This window comes from Pseudorca crassidens, chromosome 6 (genome assembly GCF_039906515.1).
Source record: "Pseudorca crassidens isolate mPseCra1 chromosome 6, mPseCra1.hap1, whole genome shotgun sequence".
Taxonomy (NCBI): Eukaryota; Metazoa; Chordata; class Mammalia; order Artiodactyla; family Delphinidae; genus Pseudorca; species Pseudorca crassidens.
In genome coordinates, this window is record NC_090301.1 from 47,031,232 (window position 1) to 47,056,502 (window position 25,271).

The 25,271-nt window shown below is 35.1% G+C and overlaps 1 protein-coding gene across 2 annotated transcripts in view; it reads right to left on the reverse strand.

The window, feature by feature from the left end:
* Window positions 1–25,271, reverse strand: part of ITGAV (integrin subunit alpha V) — an 86,875-nt gene that overhangs the window by 35,593 nt on the left and 26,011 nt on the right. For both annotated transcript variants that reach the window (XM_067741269.1, XM_067741268.1), the window contains exons 3-11: window positions 17,700–17,791; window positions 15,124–15,238; window positions 9,173–9,234; window positions 7,131–7,176; window positions 4,433–4,558; window positions 3,527–3,571; window positions 2,722–2,765; window positions 2,578–2,634; window positions 56–108 (exon numbers count right to left, since the gene is read on the reverse strand). In XM_067741269.1, coding sequence (XP_067597370.1) covers window positions 56–108; window positions 2,578–2,634; window positions 2,722–2,765; window positions 3,527–3,571; window positions 4,433–4,558; window positions 7,131–7,176; window positions 9,173–9,234; window positions 15,124–15,238; window positions 17,700–17,791 — 640 coding nt within the window. The remainder of the gene's footprint in view (window positions 1–55; window positions 109–2,577; window positions 2,635–2,721; window positions 2,766–3,526; window positions 3,572–4,432; window positions 4,559–7,130; window positions 7,177–9,172; window positions 9,235–15,123; window positions 15,239–17,699; window positions 17,792–25,271) is intronic.

Sequence of the window (25,271 nt, forward strand, 5' to 3'; positions counted from 1 at the left end):
AAGCGTTCATAAACACAGAGGAAAACTGTTTCTGGAAACATTTTTTTAAACTTACTCATCCCCATTAATGTCAGTGGCAGCGACAGAAAATCCAAAATATGCAGCCATCTGGATAATAAGATGAAAATGAAATGTTTACATTTCATCCAACTAGCTTAGACAGTTAATATTTGTTGTATATTTATGAAATAGAAAGGGTTATTTTTTTCTCTGCATATAGTGCTTCAATCTAAATTTCTTCTTTCGTTTATCCTACCAAAACAATGACAATCAGTTAATGAGGCTTGCATACTCTCCTAGATTTACTGGCAAGACATAGCACATGTATATCATTTTGGTGTCTTCAGCACATGCCATTTAAGTCCAAATACAATCAAGCCTCCTTCCAAGGCCCCACCTACTGTCTCCCTTCCTCTCCACTTACCCAAAGCACACCAGACAAACACACTACCAGAAAGAGAGACAGTCACAAACAGACGTTTCAACTGAACCCAAGAAGTTATAAATGATGCCTATGCAGTAAAAATAATAATTATTAATAGGTCATAAATGGTTCTTCCTATGTGAAACCACTACAACTCTAAAGAAATTACTGTTCGGAAAGATAGAGACTGGAATTCATTTTTGTTTCACATCTCAATCAACTATGTGCCAGTGGTTTTGCTTTTGACTTACACACAGTACAAATGTACTTGGTTTTATCATGGGCTTGTTTTGCAGAGGGAGAAAGAATGTCCTCTCCCCACCACAGGAGACTGCTGGCCATCACAGACAGAGCAGCCTGGCTGGAAATACATGTGAAAAAGGAAAGTTCTAAAGAGACTCCGACATACAAAACTAGGAGAGGTGACAGATTAAAGACAAACTAAAATGAAGGATGAGTCAACAAACCAAAAAAACGTAAAGTTAGCAAAGCTTCCAAAATTTGATTAGCTGAGCTATCAGGAGGGAATGATATGGGAGATTAATATGTTAATCTATTTTGAATTTATACAGTGTAATTGAGAAAATGAAAAGTGCAATCTGTGTTCAATCACAAGGTAATAAAGTGCATTGTATTTGGGGTACCATGATGAAGTGCTGACTGGAATTTAACAGAATACTATTCTTGGGCCTTGGTCTCTCAGGGCATCAGGCCTGAAACTGTAAAGAAAGGATGGCATTTACTGAGACAAGTCCTGGCCTGGGTATTATCACTAAAATATTTTCCTTTGATTCTCACCACAACCCCATGAGCAAGTTACCAGTATCCCTATTTTTATACATGAGCCACCAGATTTACAGTGGGAAACACCCTGCCCAATGTAGTAGTGAGTAGTGAGAGCCCACGTTTGTCCTAATGGAAAGCCCGTGCTTTCCCCCACAAAAGAGCTGAGGAAGAACAGAGAAAGCATCAAGGATCAAGTACAACAAGATCCAGAGACACACGTGGTCATCGGACAGGAGAAGCTGCTTGAGGTGAAGAAGTCACAACAGCACAAAGGGACAGCCACCCCTGCCACAAGCCTAATGGCTGTCAACTGCAGGTGTCAACCCTGACCACCACACAAACGGGAAGAGGTTACTGGGGACCTCGGGTCTAGTTTCCCATCCTATCAATCCTCTCACAAAGCCCAACAGAGTCAACTGAACAAGAAGTGGGCATAAATCCCAGATCTGAAACTAGGAGAAACTAGGAGACGTTTCTTCTCTACCTATTGATTAATTTTTCCTTTATCATTACAGGCGTACCTCGGAGACATTGCAGGTTCAGTTCCAGACCACCACAACAAATCAAATAGCCTAATAAAGTGAGTCACACAAATATTTTGGTTTCCCATACATATAAAATTTACATTTACACTATACTATATAGTCTATTAAGTGTGCAATAGCATGATGTCTAAAAAAAACAATGTACATAATTTAAAAATACTTTATTGCTAAAAAATACTAACCATCATCTGACAACTCAGGGTTGCCACAAACCTTCAATTTGTAAAAAACGCAGAATCTATGAAGCATAATAAAACAAAACACAATAAAACAAGGTATGTCTGTACTAACTTACCACTTCAATCTTTGAGTCATACAATACAGAATATTATAAAACGCCTGTAATTGTAGAGAATGTCTAGTACTAAGTTTTAACTGAAGAATGTTTTATTTCTTGTAGCACAAATGAAGTTTACTTGTAATATCTATAGTAAACACATCTGGGCCATGCTTTGTTTTACATCTAATAAAATTAAAAGGCAGAGATCATTTTTTAAAAGATAATTTAATGTCATCAGCAAGGAAGAAGGAATTTTTTGGTTTTGTATGTGTGCAATTAGATTCTGCATTTCCTTTAAAAAAAAAAAGCTATTAGGGCAATTACAAGTCTTTACTTAAACAAATCACTTTGGTTATAACAAAGGAGAAATATTTAAAGCTTATTTTATATCTATAATATCAAATATTAAACAGTTACTATATATTGAATATTAAACCATCAGAGTATTACTAAGAAAAGTTTTAAAGACATTAGGAAGTGCTGGTGTTAAACTGTTAAGTGAGAAAAAAAATAAAACAAAACACAACACTTTAAAAGCATACCTGTTCACCAGTAAAATTGTGTAAGGAGGACATATTTTTCCCATCATAAATATAAACCTGTGCAGGAAAAACAAAAGCATATGAAATAGAGTAAAATATAAAACAACCCAGATATTTTTAGAAAACACCTTTTAACTTTCCTACCATTCCCAAAGTCCTTGCTGCTCTTGGAACTCCTGAAACAAAGTCTGAAAAGAAAAAACTTAATTACTCATTTTTAAGGCCAGTATTGGCAACTGCAGGAATAAGTGGTTATGTCAGAAAGCTTTAAGTATTATTTCAGTAGACAATGAGTAAGAGATTTTAAAAACTTGGTACTCCATAATAAATGACCCCAGCATTTTTTAACCACAAAATCAAATCTTTAAGAAACATGGAAAGATTCTTGAGAACTCAAATAAATGCATGTGTGCCCTCAAGGTATTCACAGTCTTGTGAAAGAGAAGAGACAAGAGCAAAGGGCTTAAGAATGAAGAAAAGCTAAACATACAGTAATGAAAGATAATTCAGAGCAAAGCGAAACAGGGTAGAGGTGGCAGTGGCACAGAAATGTGATCAAAATCAGGTAGAGCCTAGGATCCCCAGATTGAGCTCTGAAGATGAACAGAGAGAGGATGGGGTTAACAGCCTTACTGACAGAGCTTGGAAGGTTACAAATTACGGGCCTGAAGAAAGAAGAAACTATTAAACTATGCCTCTCCAAGAGAACTGAATCTGCTGAAATCAAGAATGAAGGAGCTGAAGAAATAACTGAAGTGCTGGGGGCTGGAAAGGAGCAGACAAGAGGTCACTGAGGCCCTCAGCCCCCTTGGCTGCTAGAGAAAGTTTACCAGAGACCAAGCTCAATTTCAAAACTCTTTCATTGCTGAAATTTTTCTATGCCACTTGTTTCAAATGCTTAGCCTCATTTTTTTTAAAGAGGATTAAATATAGTTCAAGTGCATCATACCATCTATGCCATCACCGTTGAAATCTCCGACGGCCACTGAGTAACCTAAAGGGGAACCAAAGGTAAGACACCATCAGGGCAGGACTGGTTATCTTCAGCGTACTTGCTGACTAAGCTTTCCTGGAAAATATCTTCAAGTAATTCCTTTAATTATGTAATATTTTGTCCTCTAGGAGTAATAGATTCATATGTATATGATAAATATATCTTAAAGAAAATAATGGAGTTAAATACTTAAACAGTATATCTCTGTTAGAAATATAAACCTGTTTTATCAACTTTACAAAGGAGTCAGTTAAAAACAGGGTAAATCTGCATCATAAAGAAGCGAAAACAGGTTTTCTCAATCAGCAAAATACTATTTCTGTCATGTATTATTTGGTTTAATGAATATGAGAAATTTAAAGAGAGAGAACAAAAGTTAATAAATCCTAAACCAAAACTGTAGTTTAACATAGTGAATAAAAGTTCAGGAGTCAGACTGCCTGGGTTGGAATCTCAGAAAAGCAAGTTACAAGTGAGGGGCTTTAGGCAAATTATTTTGCCTCTCTGTGCCTGTTTCTTTATCTATAAAATGGGAGTAAAACATTAGGACACTTTCATAGACCTGTTGTGAGGACTAAATGAGTTAATACAAGTAAGCACTTAGAACAATGCCCAGGATGGGCCAAGCATATCTTAAAGGTTATCTATTATTATTATCATTGTGTTAATAATCACGCTCTTAAATTTCAGTTACTGACATACAATATAACCTAAGTATTCATAACAAATATGTTCCCTATATTTTAAGAAAATCTTAATCTATTTCACATAAAAGATTTTCCTACTGAAAGCAGCATATGTAAATACAGGACAAATCCACCACAACACCAGAAAATAAATCCATATTTTGATTTTACCTACCCAAGTAACTGTCATCAAAAATAGCTTGTGCAGTCCGAGTTGCTAACTGGTTATTATACTTGATGCTATAAACTTTGGGGTCATATTTAGATACAATTTCTGCTATTTGATCTGAAATGAGCTGACCTGAAATAAATACATAAAATAAATTATAATTTGAAATGTGTGGACCTGAAAAAATATATAAAATAAATGACAAGTTTCTAATGGGAACTTTATGACACAGATGATGGATAGCACCTGCATGAAAGAAAATAGATTAGATTATGTCTTTCTAATTATTAGCCTTAAATAACTCTTCTTCATAATACTAAATCTGAAATTTGATTATTTTTTAAGTCACAATTATTTCTATTCAAGCTAGTACTTAAAATTAGTCTCTGCTAAAAAACAAAAATTTATAAATGCAGAATTAGTTTTAATTCACTAAAAAAAATCAATGTTAAATAAATGGAATCATAAAATCAAAGGTTGTTTCCAAACCAAATTTCAAGTTAGAACTTGAAAAACCTACTGAAATAATTACTTTTACCTTCATAATAATTTGTTAAACTGATTTTTTAACAAGTTATTTGGACACTTTTATGAAAGCAGCCTGAATGAGTGAGTTCACTTTTCTTCCCAACCTTAAGTTATTAAGTACACAAGAAATCCAGACAACTACATAAAAATCGACTGCCTCCCTGCCCCAAGAAAGGTTGTTTGATTTATCAAATGCCATCTCCATAACATATGAAAAATAATCTCTTCATTTCTGCTATTTCAGAAAGAAAATCATAATAGCTAAAGATATTAATCTTGTTCCAATTTTTCCAGTCACATAAGCTGAGTTTGTAGGGCAGAAACACTTTCTGTCTGGGTCACTACTTTACCCTCTGTGCCTAAACAGTACCAAACACATAGGAGGGATTCATTAAATATTTCTTGAATCAAAGAACACAGGAAAATTTATCATGTCTTTGGAATAAAACACCATTATCATTTTCTCTATTCTTACAGAGACAATTCTGAGATCTATAGAAAAATTCATCCTAATATCTTACCTATTCACAGTGAAACGTGCTGATTTTAATCTTATTAAAACAAAATATTCTCCGTCCAGTCACTGAGTTTTCAGTTACATATTATATACCATTTATAATAAATCTCTAGTGAATATAATATTAATAGTATCTGTCCTAATTTATAATAAACAGGAATGCATACATTGTGCATGCTCAAGGTATTAAAAGAACAAGTCATTTAAACATGTTCACAGCTGTGTCTCTTAAAAAGGCAGAGTTAACAGAGAGTCCTGACTGAGAATCACAAAATCTATCTTTGGTTCCCTCACATGCTCATCAGACACTTCCCTCCCTTCCACTGAATGACATACCTAGCAGTAAAGAAGAAAAATAAATCCATGTTTTATAGCTAATTAGAAAGCATTAATATCTATTTTCTTACATAGAGTCAGAGCTGCTATTTTAATTTTTATTGTAAAACTGTAAAACTCAAGTATAATTTTCCTAAATCATTTCATTTTCCAATAGAGGTACAATTCATAGAAATTCAAATTTTTCAGTTTTAGTATGTTTCTCATACTGATCCTCTTTGCCTGATTTTTCTTTTTCTCCTTTGCCATCCCTTCCAATTTTTCACTTATTCCCATTTCTCATTCCTTCTTATTTTCCTTCCATCCTGTTTTCCTTCAGCAAATCTCTTTTAGTTTCCCTTTCTATAAAGCAAAAGCACAGGTTTTCCTACAAGGAAGCAAGTAAAGAAAGCAGAGTGCAGAATACAGAAGTAAAATTCAGAATCAGAAAGTACTTGCAAATCAATATAGTCATAGATTTTCCAGTTCTTCCAAATATTGACAATGCTTGAATAACAGAATCTGGTAAATGGCACTTTTTAGCAGAAAATAAACATGTGACTATATTGACTAAATAAATGTGTCTCTAATGATAAATGAATCATAAGCTAAGAAAATAAGCAGATATAGTTACCTATTTTCAAACTGTCAGAAAATAATGATCTGTTATACATTTGTTCAAATGGTAATTTTATTAGTCCTCAGAAAATGACTAAAGAATGTAGTGTTTTATCTTTACATCAATCGTCAATGCCAGTTTAATATATTCTTTTGAAACTTAATAAGATCCTCTATTTAAAAAACTCCCCAAACACAAAGAAATCATTCTTGATGTCAGCGATTAATGAGAAAATAACCATTTAAATATTTTAATGTGCAAATTCAAATTAAGTTTAAAACCATGAGCTTTTGGAAGGCCACAATTTACCTATTACAAATCAGTTCCACACACTTTCTAATGCCTAATTACATCATTTCCTCTGAAGTACAGAGATGAAAAAGTACATATCATAAACAATAAAAATAAATTATTTTATTAATTTACTTTATAATTTACTTTTAAAATATTCAGTTTATTTTCTACTAGGAATATATATAATATACGTTATATATTATGTTATATATTTATATATTTTACATACACCTTATATGATGTTATAGTCCTTTTTAAAAAAAATTGTACACAATTTTTATACAATTTATACAAAGACAGCGATTATACATTTAAATTTTATTTTTCCATTTCTTTGTTTAAAATAATTTGAAAGGTCTCATAGGCACATGATAAGCCAGATGAGTCTGAAACACAGTCATTATTGGGTAGTTTTTGAAAGATTAACCTACCTTGCCAATAAAAGCTACCAGGACCACCAAGAAGTACTCTGTCAGCCTAGATTAAATCAAACAAAGAGATACATATTTTAAAACAGGTAGCTTTAAAAATGGAGAGCAATGTAATAAACATAAAAGCTACATATACAAGTATATATGTATATATGACATATATATGCAAATATTATATGCATATATTAAACATGTATATATTAAAGCAAACAAAATCATAAGTCTTAAACTCATCTAATTCAGTAATTTTCACTATACTTTTTCTAAAACACAATGCAATAAATATCAAAAAGGAAACTTATAATATATTCACTTAATATGTGAAAATATACAAACATATATATACATATAGATTCGTAGATCTTGGCTGCTTCACACACGTGGTATGACGTGCCATCAGCATAGTATTATTGGTTACAGTTAGAAAAAAGTCACTCCTTAATTCTGTATATTACCTTTGTGACTACATAGGCAAATTTCCTTTCTAATAATCATTAAAAATTTTTCAGCTAAAGGAAAAATTTTAGTGTCTTGCATATCTAAACAAGAGTGAGGTTAGAGGGTAAATTTTTCAGGGTATATTATATATACAAATTATACCTGACTAGCATTTCTTACATCTGTAACAAATTATAAGTATCTAATTCAAGGTAGTTAGTGTTTGAACATAGTATTTTTAAAATTTCCTCTTGCTGGAGGTTAAGAGAAAATTTTTCTCTCTCCAAATGGATATATAGCCTTTCAAGCTTTCAACAACCTCTGGCCATGGCTATGTAAAAGATATTTCTAAGTTGTCTGCTTTAAAATGACACCATTTTTCAGAAATGAGTTGAAGAAAGCAAACAGTTAATATAGCAATGACTGTTCATAGTATGGGAATATTTCTGGGGTTATAGTTGTACTGGCATAAGTACAGAAAATAAGGACACTTTTTGCTTTAATACAACACCTATTTGAAAACACATCATATGAGTTGAAACCTAATATGCATTAATATACTTTATCTCTCTTTGTTTTGCTTCCTTAAATTTTAAATTATAAGTAATTATGAATAAGTTTTGAATTATGAATTTCAAATTGAGTGAATTAAAATCAATTACTTAATAAGGAGAGTCAACTATAATTACCAGTATCTAATCTAGAAAAAAAATTTTAATACAGATAAAATACAAATTAAAAAAAATAAGAAAATGCTTTATTAGTTTTTCTGAATCATGATTATAGTTTCTGTTGTTTTAATAAATTTAAGGCACTTCTGTTTGCATTTTCTAAGAAAGCCATATTAAGCTTTCTAAGGAAGCTCTACTTTTAACCAAGCAATGTATTTTTGAGACTTCTCTAGGAGTAATTAATAGTCTCAATTTGATATTCAAAATGTTCATATATCCCACAAAAAAAAAACCCACACACAAAAGAAAATTACATAAAGAGAAGTACTTAAGAAAAATTTCCTTTGAAAATATAAATGGAATTCTTATTTTTAAAAAATAGCTTAAAAACTATCAACTCTAGAGAGCACATCAGCTTAGCTAAAAATACATAGAGCCCTGTATATGAGATTTCTTACAATAATTAAATTGCTTCAACTTTACTTGTTGCCTGTAGGCACATAATAGATGGTAAATAAGCATGTTTTTCAACTTTTATGTAACTAAACTCTGATTTTGTAAGAAAGCTCCCATTGCTAGCTTTTACAAAAACTCAATTTCAGTCAAAAATAGAAAGGTTTAATAGTCTATCAATTTATCCAACTGGAAATTGTAATATTAATATTAAGTCATAACAGCTATCTATCTTCTACTCAGGAGATTTTCTACTGTCCTTCATTCCATTTTGATGTCTGAATTCAAACAAGCAATGTCTCCTAGGGAGAGAATAATATAAAGCAACGGATATCAAAATGCATGGGTCATTTTTATTAGCTGTTTTCATAAAACAGGTAATAGTTACAGAGAATCTGAAGTATTAACCAGTTAATTTTTAACCATGGCTTAGATAATAAGGTAGATCTGAATCTCACTCAGTCTTAAATGAGAACTTACTTTAGTAAAATCAATGCTGAATCCTCCTTGACAAAATCCCTGTCCATCAGCATCAATATTTTCTAAAATAAAAAGATTGGAAATATACACAAACCCCAAAACAAACAACACAAAACAAAACATGAGAAAAATCTGATATCACTCTAACTGTAAGATAATGTACTAGTCTCTGAGAGTGTTCATTCACTCAGGCACTTAATGAGTTATTAACACATTCTAAACAAGTTAGTATGGGGCTTCCCTGGTGACGCAGTTTTTGGGAGTCCGTCTGCCGATGCAGGGGACACGGGTTTGTGCCCCGGTCCGGGAGGATCCCACATGCCGCGGAGCGGCTGGACCCGTGAGCCATGGCCGCTGAGCCTGCGCGTCTGGAGCCTGTGCTCCGCAACGGGAGAGGCCACGGTGGTGAGAGGCCCGCATACCACACACACACACACAAAGTTAGTATGCATGTTTACCAGCACCCATTAATCAGAAATGGCAACAGAGATGAAAGTACCTGGACCAGTCAGCAGGGGACAGAAAGATCACCTAAGATGGTGGATTTCAAACTTTTTATTTTTAACCACAACCCACAAGATTATAGTTTATATCATAGCCCACACAACCCAACATACACACATTATATTTCATTCCATTTTTTAAAAATTACTGGTTATGACTCATACTTCGATTTCATAAAACAATGATGAGTTGTAATCTTTGAGTTAAAAACTCCAATCTGAAATTTCTATTTCTTACTATTATTCTCCTACAGTTGTTAGGTCTTCACTAAGTTATTATGAATACTTAAAGGAGATACCTACATTCCTGATACATTTCCTATATATACACTTATATCCAACAACAACAAACCTGAAAAAAAGTAGTTCAGAATCTGGGGAGATGGCCAGACCCTAATTTAATATTCTGCAATGAGCAAAATACGAAAACTACTCCTACTCTCACAACACATTTGGAAAGTCAACTTTTTTAAACATGACACTTTTAAGTATTCTCCAAATGATAACAGACTCAACTGTTTTACTCCTTTATACTCAATTATTAAATTGGCCAATAATAATTAACTCTAATTAATAATAAATTAACTCTAATCGTGAGTAATACTGTACCTAGAAGTAACAGTGAGCCTGAAAACTCTTCCTTGTTTTATTTTGAGGATAATAAGCAACAATGAAAAACAGCTGCTCTTCAGTCATCAAGGAATTCTTGTAGTCAATGTCACAATATCTAAATAATTTTGCTATAGTATTCCTGTATTTGCCACCCAAATACAGGAACCAAAAATATCTACTTTCAGTCATGAGGACAACTTGCAAGAATTTTTGTCAAATACTCCCATCTAAAATTTTGAACCCATTTTAAAACCTGGGAACTGCCCCAAGATTACACACTTAATATCTAAATTTAGAATTTTTTTTAGAAAATAGCCTCAAGAGTATAATGCTACCCCAATGTAAATTTTTCTAACCAAGAGGCAATGGGAAAATGCAGGGCTGGGGCTTCCAGTGTCTAGTGAATCATACTAAGGAATTCTGCTCTGACCTCAAGTCAGCCGTTTATTTCCTTTATTCAAGTTGCATCTGGGGAACTATTTCAAGCTATTTATAAAGACATCCTTTTTTGATTATCATACTGTACAATTATCTACTTTATTTGGTTTCCCAGAACATCCAGCTAGAAACATAACCGTCCTTTAAAATTTTAACAGGTACCTATTAAACAGTGCGAATGTAAAGAATTTTATGTTGACTATAATCTATTTCAGTGAAGGCTTTTGTTTTTATTTCTATGGACAATTAATATTTCTGCTATTTGTTAAGCCTGACAATATTATAAATAATGTTATTGGTTATGATAGTAAGAGCAGCTAATGTTTATCAAGCCCTTAATTTCTGTGAGCCCAGTACCGTACTAAAGCATTTAAAATCTTTTAAAATCTATACAGCAATTCTATGAGAGATACTATTATTAGTCACAATTTACATATAAGAAAACTGAGGCTCACAGAAATTAAGGAACTTGACTATGGTAAACCACCTAGTAAATAAAAGAGCATGGATCTGAGGTGAGGAGTGTCTACACCACTAGGCTGCACTATCTCAAGCCAGCAGTGCATTTATAATTCCCTAAGCAACCATCAAGGGGAAGAAAAAACAAACTAGAAATCACAACTGAGAAAAATCTATATGCAAATAACATTATCATCAGAAAGTAGACAGAAAGAACAAAGACTCAGTCTGAGCATGGAGATGAAAGAGTATTTAAATCATATGATTTGTGGTTCAGGCACTTTTAGAACAGAAAGACATTTAGCCTATTGTATAATGCCAAGAATGGTCATAGATACAGTAATGAGAAGCCAAAAGCAAACATAATCAGTAATAAGGTAAACTTTTATAGAGTGACGTTCCACAGATCCATATAGGTCACATTAAAAACAAAAGCATGAAAAAAAAAAAAACAAAAAACAAAAGCATGAGGTGGATGGACCCAGAGTCTGTCATACAGAGTGAAGTAAGTCAGAAAGAGAAAAACAAATACCGTATGCTAACACATATATATGGAATCTAAAAAAAAAAAATTGGTTATGAAGAACCTAGGGGCAGGACAGGAATTAAGACACAGACGTAGAGAATGGGCTTGAGGACACGGGGAGGGTTAAGGGTAAGCTGAGACGAAATGAGAGAGTGGCATGGACTTATATATACTACTAAATGTAAAATAGATAGCTAGTGGGAAGCAGCTGCATAGCACAGGAAGATCAGCTCAGTGCTCTGTGACCACCTAGAGCGATTGGGAGGGTGGGAGGGAGACGCAAGAGGGAGGAGATATGGGGATATATGTATATGTATATGTATAGCTGATTCATTTTGTTATAAAGCAGAACCTAACACACCATTGTAAAGCAATTATACTCCAATAAAGGTGTTAAAAAAAAGAAAGCAAACAACAAACAAATGAACAAACAACAAAACCCACAAACTACCACCACCAAAACAAGCAGTTATCAAGAAGTTGGCAATGTAGCCCTACAAAACTGGCAGCCTCGTGTAAAATCAGCCATTGGGTTACACAATTTATTGAAGTATGAAATACATACTTCACAATTTATTGAAGTATAAAATACAAAACTGCATCTCTGAAGTCTTTTGCCTAAATCAGCGTTTTACCAGTGATGAATCACCCATGACTATAGATATACAGGTTGTTGGCAGAGTGCAAGAATATAACCCAAGTTCTGAGATTCCCACTCTTGAGCGTTCTTCTCTGGGCAGGTTGCCCCTTGCACTGTGGGCTGCAGGTAGCTTAATACTTCAAAGGTTGAGCCCTAAAGTACATACAATGATCAAGAGATACTGAAAGCCAGCTTATTAAGAAGAAAGGCATTCACTTTGATATTTTTAAGATTGTTCTCTCTGCTTTTTCTAATATTTGAGGTATTACTATTGAGATCGGGGATCAGCAAACATCTTCTGTAAAGGGCCAGATAATAAATGTTTTAGGCTTAGGGGCTATACAGTCTCTGTGGCAAGGACTCAACTCTCCCTTTATAGATAACATGTAAACAAATGGGTGTGGCTATGTTCCAATAAAACTTTATTTACAAAAACAGACTCACAAGCCATAGTTTGCTGATCTGATTTGGATGTTAAATACTTCAGAAAATAAGGTTAAAATGTCTGTGCTTAAACCAAATAAGTGAAAGCATTATGAGCAGCTACATCACGCAGTCTTAATCCTTTAAATACATGTTAAGAAGAGAACTGGTCGTTACTGAAGAGGCATAATGATGAAAAATGCTAGCTGAACATGGCAGTATATCCTCAAGGGATCATCGTTAGAATGCTTGTTTTCAGAAGGGTTCTTGTCCTCTTACATCAGGAATTATCCAAACCTGCACTTTTTTTTTTTTTTAAGTGTTTCCCTTGTAATGTTTAGCAATTTTCATGACATGTGAATAGTATTCTAAGCTGTTAAATGGTAGAATGGGAGCTGCCTTGTCCTGTGACTATTATTTTTTTTTAAATAAATAAATTTATTTATTTATTTTTGTCTGTGTTGGGTCTTCGTTTCTGTGCGAGGGCTTTCTCTAGTTGCGGTGAGCGGGGGCCAGTCTTCATCGCGGTGCGCGGGCCTCTCACTATCTCGGCCTCTCTTGTTGCGGAGCACAGGCTCCAGACGCGCAGGCTCAGTAGTTGTGGCTCAAGGGCCCAGTTGCTCCGCGGCATGTGGGATCTTCCCAGACCAGGGCTCGAACCCGTGTCCCCTGCATTGGCAGGCAGATTCTCAACCACTGCACCACCAGGGAAGCCCCAAACCTGCACTTTTGAAAGCAGTATTCTCTGTAGAAAAGTTGTGCTTAATACAGAGGAAATAGAAATGGAAAACATTTTCTATTGTTAGTAATACAGGGAAAAGATTCCTTTGGAATAAGACAGACCTGGGTTAAAATCCTCATTAGATCACTCACTACCATAAGATGTAGGAAAAAAATGACTTCAACTGTCTGAATCTCAGTTCCCACATGTATCAGAAAAGAATAAAGGTGATTTTACAGGTGTGTCCATCACATAAACAATAGGTTACAAGCCTGGCACACAAGGGTTAGCTCATCCTTCAGAGCTACGAAATTATCTTCTCACCATAGGAACATTTTTGCAATACAGAAATTAAAAACACAAATTTAGTCCTCACATTTTCCACATGCCACCAAAGACAACAGTACTATGACCAAAACACCAATAGAAGGTGGTGTAGTCAGACACTGAGGATACACTTGCCCACCTCCTCCATTCTCGCAGGGTGTGCTTTCTGACCTACTCTAATAAAGCGGTTATGGGTATGTATCATTCTTTTCATGTTTACCTCCCACTTACAACAAGTAGGGCCAGGGCAGTGGGCTAACAAATAAGTGTTTCATGAAATCATTTTGCAATTTCTCAGAGGTTCAACTGCTTAGAATTTTGAAGACTAAATGATACTTTGGTGTCACAAGTTACCTAACATGGAAAAAAAGTCTAGCAATAAGAGTCTTACATGTTGTACTTTTGTTATTAATTCTCTTTACTACACTACTTGGTGACCAGTGGAACAGAAAAAGTAATGGCCTAAAAAGTGGTCCAGGTATAAACACCACACTGCATTTCAAGAAGCTATTTTTATGTTTCTGATATAAAGAGGATCTGGAGTGGTGGCCAATTCAACAATAGTGGAGAAGCAAAAGGACTGCAACCTCCAAGAAGGAAAAAGTATACAGAGTTCGGAAAAGCATAATCAGAATTACAAGTGCTCAAAATCATCTTTAGCCACAATATAAATTTCATTGGAAATTTCAAATCATATTAGAGAACAGGGTGAGATCTTTTAGATCAAGAGGAGTGAGCTTAGTCGACAGACTGACAAAGAGACTGATTAAAAGCAAGGAAATTCAGACTCCGGCTCCTGACCCCAATGTTTCACCTTCTTATAAAAACTCTGGCTCCTTATGACAATTATTTTTTACTTTTAACATCATTATTAATATAGAGCTGCAGTTCTCAAATTTTGGTATCCATCAGAATTACCTTGTAGAGTCTGTTAAAAATGAAGGTGGCTAGGCCTGACCCAGACCTGCTGAATCAGAATCGTTAGCTGTGGGGTCTGCATCTCTGTTAGAGAAGCTCAAGGGAGCACCTTTTGACTAATAGTGACTAAAAATGCAGATTTCCAAAATCACATATTAATTATTACTGACCAAGGAAGATGAAAACTAGTTCTTAGGGAGAAAGATAAGCCTGTTGACTGCATATTCTAAATTTCTTTACATTAATAAAATTGCCTTCATTTTGCTGTCATCAAACAGCACGGTATGTCTACAAATTTTAACACACACACACACACACACACTTTTTTAACAGCCTAGGCTTCCCAAACCTCTTTGTAAAAGCTGGTCAATTTCCTATACATACTTGATCTGCATGGAGCATACTCAACAGTCTTTGTACCATCCTGAAGAAAGCATGTTCCAACAGGCTCTCTCTCCTGTTTCATTTCAGTCCTCCAGTGGTACAGTGGGGCACAGGCCTGAAATCAAAGGGGGTAGTCCACACATAAAAATTCTCTGAAAAAAATTAGTGTTTCATATAATCTATACTACCTCAGATTACAATATACCTTTATAAGCATTTATAAAAATTAATCAAACCTATCCTTTACCTTAAATTCCTTATCACAGTAGTGGATAAAGATTTTTAAAGTACTCTTCTCATATGCTTCTAAAGGCCATATTTGGAGTCTAGGTATTTTTTTTTTCAAAATAGCAAAATCATTATTTTGAGTAGCACCTTTCTTGACGTTAGGTGCTAAACTGAAGGGCACAGACCAAATGAATATTTAACTAAATAACACTCTCATGTGTGTAGAATATATCCCTAAGTTATAAAGCAAATAATTTATCAAGTAAGAAGAGAGTAAAAGAATTTGCAGTGCTTATTTTATTTACTTTCCAAATAAACTATGACCTTTTTGCTTTCAGATTTATAGACTTCAACACCATGTAAAAGTGGTAGAATGCATGTTTTTTAACAGCATAGTAATCTACCAAAGTATAACAATTTAATTTGCTGGAAAAAATTCAATGAATTTTCTATAATATCCTTTGAAGCAAAACATTTTAATACAAACACTACAGATAACACTGGGCTATTTTATATTTACCCTAAAAACTTAAAGTAAGAAATCACTGCCACTTCTCTCCATGTACCTGATGTTCCAGAGTGGAGTATTTGCCACTTCTGCATATTTTTGCTTCTTTGTACCTCCTTCTGCCTAGAATGCCACCATTCTCAACCTCTCCTTTCACCTCCAATTGCTAAAATTTGACACATCCTTTGAAGCTCTGCCGAAATTTCACTTCCTAAACAAATCCTTCCCTCATGCCCCACAATCTGATGGAAAAAAGAAGAAAATAATAAATACTATGCAAGTAGTTAAAATAGGGAAGGGCTCTCTGAGGAAATGAAAGTAGAGCTGAAATCAGAATGAGAAGGAGCCAGCCCAAGTGAAAAGCAGTAAGATGAGCATAAGATAGGCAGAGGGACAAACACTAAGGATCTAACTGAAATGACTTGGTATGGAAGGAATAAAAAGACTAGTATAGCTACACATGTGAGGTGGAGTGAGATGATACCAAAGAGTCAGCAGCTGGTGACTGGATTACGCAGATGCTTATAAAAACCAGGATGAGCATGAGATTTTTACCCTGAGAGGGATGAAAAGCTGCTTGACTGTTTGAATCAGGCAGGTGAAATGCTCTGGTTCACTCTGGTCCTTCTATAAAGAATGGGTTGTAGCTGGGGCAAGAGAGGAAGCAGAGGGATGAGAACAGCCACTGCACTGACCCAGGTGAGGAACGACGGTGGCTTGGTGCAGGGTAGAATAGTGGAGATGATGATTTACTGAGGGCCGTGGGATATATTCCGGAAGCTGGAGACAGAACTGACAGGGCTTGCTGGTGGATGGGGTAGAGAGTCCTGCCTCTAAGATGGGGAAGTTTATATGGAAATACTTATTTTTGTGGTTTTTCCTTTATGATGGAGGGTAACAGTTCCATTTTGGTCCACATTCATTTTGAATAATATATGAGATATACAAATGAAAATGTCAAATTGGTAGTTTGGAAATACAACTTCTAAAGATCCAAGGAGAATCAAGAGCTAGAGCTATAGATTTGGGGATTATGATATATAGATTGTATTCAGAGCCACAGGATAGGATAGGAGCAGCTAGGTAAAAGGTGTAGTTGAAGAAGACAAGGGCCCAGAACAAAGCTCAGAGACACCTCAACATTTAGAAGCTCAGCTGAAGTAGAGCTATTAAAGGAGATGGCAAAAGAGCGACCAGCGGTAAAGGGGAAAACCAGAAAAGTACAGAGTCCCAGGAGCCAAGGAAATAAAAGTATTTCAAAAAGCATGGGTCAAATGACCTTGTTGAATGGTTTTGAGGGGGCAAGAAAAGTATTCTTGACCTGCAAGTCAAGGATGACCTTGCCCATGCCTACCTGAGCCTGACAGGAGGGGTTGGGAAGAGGATGGGAAGTGAGGAAGTGGAGATGGTTACTACAGAAACCACTTTCAACAAGTCTTTGAAAAGGGGAGCAAAGGAAGGGGACTGTAGCAGAGGGGACGATGAGGCAAAGGCAGGGGTGTTTTATTCGTAAGGAGAGGAGGTACTAGGGCATTTGATTAATCAACGGCACACTATTCCTAAACCTGGCTGGATAGAAACAAACTGATGGGAACCATCGAGTAGGGCAAAAAAAATGAACAATGTAGGAATGAAGGTGAAAGTAGCAAAAGCCAAGTCTGTGAAGGGTGAGAGAGAGGGTATCCTTAGAAGGGGTGGCCTTTGATCAGAGCTAAGTGATCTGATTAAACTCTCTGCCCTTTAGCACACTGAATTTTACTATCAGCTTTCAAGCATAAAACTTCCTGTGTTCCCACATAAATTGACTAAAGTTAACTTATTAAATATCTAAAACACTTACCAAAATTTTATCCTGTTTTGACCTCACAGATGCTCCAAACCACTGATGAGACTTAAACTCCAACGGATCATCCTTGGCATAATCTCTATTGCCTAAAATAAAATTAAATTAAGTTAAAAAATAATTAAAAAAAAAAACTGTGAGGGGTGAGAAACAAAATATTCTTACTTAGTATAACATAGTTTCTTTCAATCCAACCAGGTTTATGACTAGTGTGCCTTTGATTAATCAAATAGTACACTGGCTATTTATCTCATATACTTTACACACGTTGGGGATTTTCAACTAATTAGAAAAAATAAAACACAGGATGACTTAGAAGTGTCTCAGATTTGTTATTAATCCTACCAATTATCACAATGCAGATTTGTTATTAATCCTACCAATTATCATAATGCAGAAGTGAAAAAGTAACAGCATGTGAAATTTTCCAGTTGCTAAATTGTAAGAAAATTAACTATTAAACAAACACTTATGATTACCTTCTGTACTCCCAGAACTTCTTTCTGTGGCATGAAGATATTTACAAAAATAGAAGGCTATGAAACACCTTTATAGAACACTAGCTAACACTTAGTCAAAGACTAAAGACTTAGTAAAACACTTAGCTAACACTACAGTAACACTTAGTAAAAGACTAAGATCTTACCAATGACATTATAATGTGAGTCAGAATCCAGAACACATGATTTGGCTGGTTGGAAAAAGAATTCGATTTGGCACACTACATGCAAACACTTATTTTTCAGCCTACATTATTGAGGAAATTATTCCTGATATAACAGGCACTCATGTAAAGCACTGTAGATTTAAAAAGATAAAGATAAGAATCTTTTCCATGAGAAAGCTCTTGATCTGGTCAATGAAAAAATTACAGAAATATATGCATAAAGTATTTGGGGAAGGAGAGACTGTTTTTAAAGTCCAGTCTGTTCCTCTTAAAATCTGTTTATAATAATCATTCCTTATAAACATATATTTCAATAACTGTATTGGACAAATACATCAGACAAGTGTCAATTTTAAGAATGCCAGCCAACATGTTAATATCATCAAAAGGTTTGGTTAAATCTACTCCCTAAACCCCACCCATCTAAGGTAGTGCTTATGGTTATTCAATTCCATTTTGAGGACTTAAGACCAATTGAAGAGTTATACATAATTAATGATCATTTCAATAATGCCAGATGTCATCTAGGCAAGGTGTTAACATATTAGTTGTACTATTCTTTGAACATTTTCATTGTTTTGCAAAAAAATTTTAATGTGTCAATTTCCAAAGTCCTCTATCTGTAGTCTAAACACCACTCACTGTTTTTTGTCAGTGGTCACAAAGGCACCATTTACTAGTAAAGGGAGGGAGGAAGGAGGAACAAACTAGCTAGTACATGCCTTTTACCATATGAATCAAAGTTTCCCAACAGTAGCTAGCTTGCCTTTGAAGCCTATGTTCACATGCCGATCTCACACATCAGTGACCTATAGATCACCTAACAGTTCACGTGCTCTCTTACATTTCCCATCCTCCCATAGTTAGGTTAAAGCCGCATAACTCATTTTTATCAATAAAATGAGTTCTGCTAAGAGCAGAAGTGGCATGTGTCCCTTCCAATTCAAGTCAGTTAAGAGTGGATATGAGTTCAGTAGTCATCAAGGAAATGCAAATCAAAACCACAATCAGATATCATCTCATATCAATTAAGGCGGCTATTATCAGAAGATGTGGAGAAAAGGGAACCCTGATACACTGTTGGCTGGTAATGTAAATTGGTGCAGCCATTATGGAAAACAGTAGGGAGGCTACTCAAGAAATTACAGACAGAACTATTGTATGATCCAGCAATCCCACTCCAGGTATATACCTGAAGGAAATGATACCACTACCTTGAAGAGACCTCTGTACTCCCATGTTCACTGAAGCATTATTCACAACAGTCAAGGTGTGAAGCAACCTAAATGTCTATGGTCAAGTGAATGAAAAAAAGAAAATGTGGTATATAATTAAAATGGAATATTATTCAACCTTAAGAGAAGAAATCCTACCATGTGCACCAACATGGATGGACCTAGAAGACATTATGATAAGTGAAATAAGCCAGACACAGAAAGACAAATACTTCATTATATCACTTATATGTGAAATCTCAAATTGTCATTTCATTTTAAAAAACAAAATAAAACAAAAACAGTGGATAGGTATTCTCCATGTTTTCTTTCTCCCAGCCATGAGGTTGAAAGAATAGATGGTGTGGAATCCCTTAATGGAAGCAGCCTCAGTCCAAGTTTCTAAACCACCAAGAATAGCCAAATGACCTACACAAGATGATGACATGAGCAAGAAATTATCCTTTTTTAAGTGATTGAGATCTGGGATTTGTTTGTATATTAAAAAACAAAACCAAACCATGTTGCTACTGCAGTATAGCCTAGCACAGTTTGAGTAATATATGTTCTAAAAACAAAATGCTATATCCAAAATGGACTAACCTACAACTACAAAGAAGCTCAGCCCTTGGAAGAATTGGATTCAATTAATAGTTTTTTCAAGGATTTTAGCCATAAAATATATGCTTACAAGTTATTTAATAGAATTTAAAAAAAATTCCACTGCAAGCTAACTGTGTTCTCTCACTGTATTACTGGATTTCTATTCTATTCTTTTCTACAAAGGAAATAAAGGCATTTTCCCCCCTTACATTAATGAAGCAGGAGAAATACAGTATGACAGTGAAACAGTCGGTGCTTGGAGGGATTCACTTCTATTCATTGTCCCTTGAGACCATAAGCATCATGATAAACTCAGGTAAGCTTAGCCTGAGGGAACTGACTTTATGATCTAATGTATCTGAACAAAAAGTACAGCATTATCACAACTGCTACCTCCTGCTTCTGCTTTCATTTAAAACAGCCTTTTCAGCAAGACCCTAAAGATGTTAAAGCAGAAGCAAAACTTTTCTATATTAGAGGAAATCTTCCATGAACGAAAGTACCATATTAGAGAGGTGGTACTCAAATTAATTTAAGACTCCATGTATTTCCTCATACTCTAAAACTTCGATTCAGAAAAAAAAGAGAGAGATGTAGGGACTTCCCTGGTGGCGCAGTGGTTAAGAATCCACCTGCCAATGCAGGGGACACGGGTTCGATCCCTGGTCTGGGAAGATCCCACATGCCATGGAGCAACTAAGCCCATACGCCACAACTACTGAGCCTGTGCTCTAGAGCCCACGTGCCGCAACTACTGAGCCCGCATGCTGCAACTACTGAAGCCCACGCACCTGGAGCCCGTGCTCCACTACAAGGGAAGCCACCACAGTCAGAAGCCCATGCACCACAACGAAGAGTAGCCCCCGCTTGCCGCAACTAGAGAAAGCCCGTGCACAGCAACGAAGACGCAACACAGCCAAAAATAAATAAATAAATAAATTTATTTGTTTAAAAAAAAAAAAAAGACATGCAGACCCAACATCACTATATTCTTGCCAATACAATATTCCTGCCTACAAGACACCTGGTAAAGTTTCCTCAAAAATGTCAATGTCATGAAAGACAAAAAAAGTAAGATTCACGATTAAAAGAGAACAATCTATGGCAACCCAATGCAAGATGTGATCCTTGATTGAATCTTGTGTCTGAAGAAATTTTTCTGAAGACATATTTCTAGTATGTGATGATGATGACAGTACTGTGGTTATATAAGGGGAAGTCCCAGTTATGAGGAACTGCCTGCTGAAGTGCTTTGAGGTAAAGTTTCACAATGTCTGCAAGAATACTTGAATCTAGGTGAAGGGTATATTGTTCATTGTATTACAGTTTCAAATTTTCTGTAAGTTTAAAATTTTTCAAAATAAAAGTACAGCAGTTAGCAAGTACAGATATTATGTACTATAAGGCCAACAACAGAATATCTTCTATTTCTCTTTATTTGTACTCTTTATTATATGTACTCTAATAATAATCATTAAAAATATTACAAAACAAATGAAAACATAAAACACAAAATAAAGCCATATGTAAAGATGAATCTAAATACCACCATCCCACCATAAAGAAATATCCTCTGATCACATTTTAGTGTCTATTCTTAAACACTTGTTTTAGGAATACATGCATATCCTTTTATGCAAAGTAGATATTAAGCCAATATTAAAAAAAATTCAAGCTATTACTATATATGTAAATGTATATACTTTCTTCCCTGTAACAATATGTCAATAAGAGTAGACCTACAGCACCGTTTTCATTGTTGTTGAGTACAACATTATACAGCTGTACAGCAGTTTATTTAATCAACCCCCTGTATCTCCTTCAGTTTCAAGTTTAGGAATATTTCTATTTTGATTTAAGAGACTTACATATTCCCTCAAAGTCACATCTACTTACTCTTCCAATATACACGGAAGTTCATTATAAGCTATCTGAGCATGAGCTCTTTGCTAAATGAAGATGATAAACCTTTTGGAAAATGGTATGTAATATAGAGTATTATTCTAATGGCTAAATTTTAATCAAGGTTCCAAGATAAACTTATTTCTATATGTAAGAGTTCCCTTACCCTGAGTCCCCAGTCCCTTACACAAGCCCTGTAGGCCTCTGTACCCAAGGGCCTCTGACCTAGAAAACCTTATTGCTTCCATGTTTGATCCAAACCCTAACTGAAAAGTCAGGTGTAGCTGTCCATGACCCTAACGCATGATGAAATGGTAGTCTGCCCCTGAAGGAAATATCTGATACAAGGGACAGTCATGGGAACAAGTAATTACAGTGGAGCAATGGTAGAGGACTGTGTAAAGAGTAATGGGAAAAGGGTGGCAGAGTACAAGTGAGGGAATGCTTTCTGGGCCAAGAGAAGATCCTACGCAAAGAAACAAAGGAGTGGATATTCTTGGATTTTTTAGAGACTTGTGAGTTGTTCACTGTGACTAGAGAAAAGGGTCTAGAGGGGAACAGTGGTCAAGAGCTTTCATGCAACGCTAAGAGTGGACTTCATGGCATTTCTGAATTGCCCTCTATGCTAAGCAATTTTTCTTCAATTATGTTTCTGAAAGGAGGAAGAGAAGTTTCCTCTGTAAAATGTTATCCCATTCTCTTCCTACTACTTTGAAAAACTGCTTCCATACATTTTAGTTTTCCTAAACAAATGGACTTTTCTCTAAATTTGTAAGTGGTGGCATAGGACGCTGCTATGCATGGTCAGGTATTATGTGCTTCTCATTGCTACCATGTTCTATGTCCTGTTTTTTTTAAAAAAAGCATCAAAAACATCCCCTACCATTATGATTATGGTTATCTGCCTTTGTGGACATCAGGTTTAGCTTGAGCTAAAAAAATGTCCTGGAAAATAAGTAGAAATTTTACATATATTTTGTATATATATTTTTATACACAAAAATCCATAGTTCTTTCCAATATGGCAAGCAATTTACCCACAGCATTTAAGAAAAATGAAGCAGCACCAGTCAAAGGTGAAAAAGCACCAGGCAATATGGCTCTTTTTGATTAAAAAGTATATTTGAAAAACCAAGACAACAGCCGTATCTTATAGCATCCAGTGATTAAAGGTGTTTTCAATTACATTAACAAACACAAGAAGTCAAATGTATTTGGCTATAACACATTGGCATATATTGGCAGCCAAAACTTGGTCAACAGTTTTCCAAAAAAATATGTTATCACCCATTGCTTTGAACGCCTTCAGCTTCAACAGTGTCACAACCTCAAATTACCATCTTTTTAAGAAGTTTGCTCAATGGGAAGTTCTTCTTTACCAATCAGAACTTTTTTATCCAGAGACCAAGTCTTAAAATACCCAATTCAACCTCAGGCAGAAGTTTCACTCAGAGGAAGTGTGAATAGAGGTGGGTGGGGAGAAAGAAAAGGAAAGCCTGTTCTCCAAACACATTGACAAGAAGTTCATTCATGACCTGGCTGAAACTGGCAGCTAATCCAGGGCACATGACGGAAGTAAATATTTTGAGTCACAGCCCTGAGTCACCATTTCGAGTGATGCCGGAACTCCCCAGGCTGCTTGGACCATGCCACCAACCTTGAAAGGGATACAGAATACAGACAACTGCAGAAATTCCAGTGCTGAAGGAAATGCTTCCTCAGGGAACAGTCGAGAAAGAACAATGATTTCTGTCCATAATTCTGTAAAACACCTTGAAATATTAGCTCTGATCTCCCAAGTAAATTAAAAGGAAAAAGAGTGTCTCACACAATGGCAAAAATGAGAAGAAATTGCCCCGTATTATGTAAATTAACAAAGGACTCCATACTATCACTTTCGGAAATTCATAGAAGGAAATGCTGCTAGAGAATCTTAAAGTTAATTAGCAAGTACATCACCAGAGACTTGAAAATTTAACACCTATTTTGGTCAGCTTTTAAACTTGCCAGTTGCACTTTATCAGACTCCCGTGATTGAAGACTTCAGGACAGAAGCATATTGGATGATGCAAACTGTCATAGCTTTAGACTCTGCCCGCTGATTAGTAACCAACTCCTCTCATTTTTTTCTCATTTCCTCCAACGGTTTGAAAAGACACTGTCGAACATTTAACTTGCTGGAGAATTACAGGAGATGCTTATTTTTAAGACAAAGTTACTTTATCACCCTAAAGCTACATTTTTTTGTTTCTTCTTTTCATGCCTAAAGAATATCCTTCGGAACAACAAGACTACATCACCTTTTTTGAAAAGGCCAAAGGCCAGAAGAATGCCAAAACATTAGAAAAGCAAAACAGTAAACTTTTATTTGGAAGTGACCTGTGTATTTAGTCATTCAGCTCCCATTTGTTACTTTACAAATAATGATGTAGGTCCTCAGAGGGCTTATATTTTGCCCCAAAAAAGTGGCTATTAAAACGATGTAATGTACAGCATGGTGACTATAGTTAATAATACTGTGCTGCATATTTGAAAGTGGCTAAGAGAGCAGATCTCAAAAGTTCTCACCACAAGAAAAAAATATTTTGTAACTATGAATGGTGATAGATGTTAATTGACTTATTGTGCTCATCATATTGCAATATATATAAATATCAAATCATGATGTTGTATACCTGAAACTAGTATGTCAATTATACCTCAATTAAAAAAAAATGCCATCCCATATTCACCCTTTAATAAAATAGACAATTTGCAGTCTTCCTTAAGCAGCTTTTTACCTCAAACATCACTTTTGCTCAGTCACACTTCCTATAACAAATTTGCCTGAAAGAAAAATCTCCCAATATGGTTTACTTATTTATGTGAAAATTAACAGGACAGAGAAAGAAATCTCTTTGATCATTCAGTTAAATAAATAAATCACGGGTAACTCCTATGTCTAAATGAATGGAATATAGCAGTTAAATGAGACAGATAAGGTCCCTGCTTTCAAGGGACAGAAATAATAAAGAATTACATAAAATATTTTCAGAGTTACAAATACTATAAAAGAAACATGAGAGAAAATGAAAAAGTAGTCAGACAGCAGCTAGTATCATGTATTTGTAACATAATGCTATTGTGAAATAATGTATTTCATTGACTCAGAGCTGCAAATATTCAGATATCAACAGCTTTGAA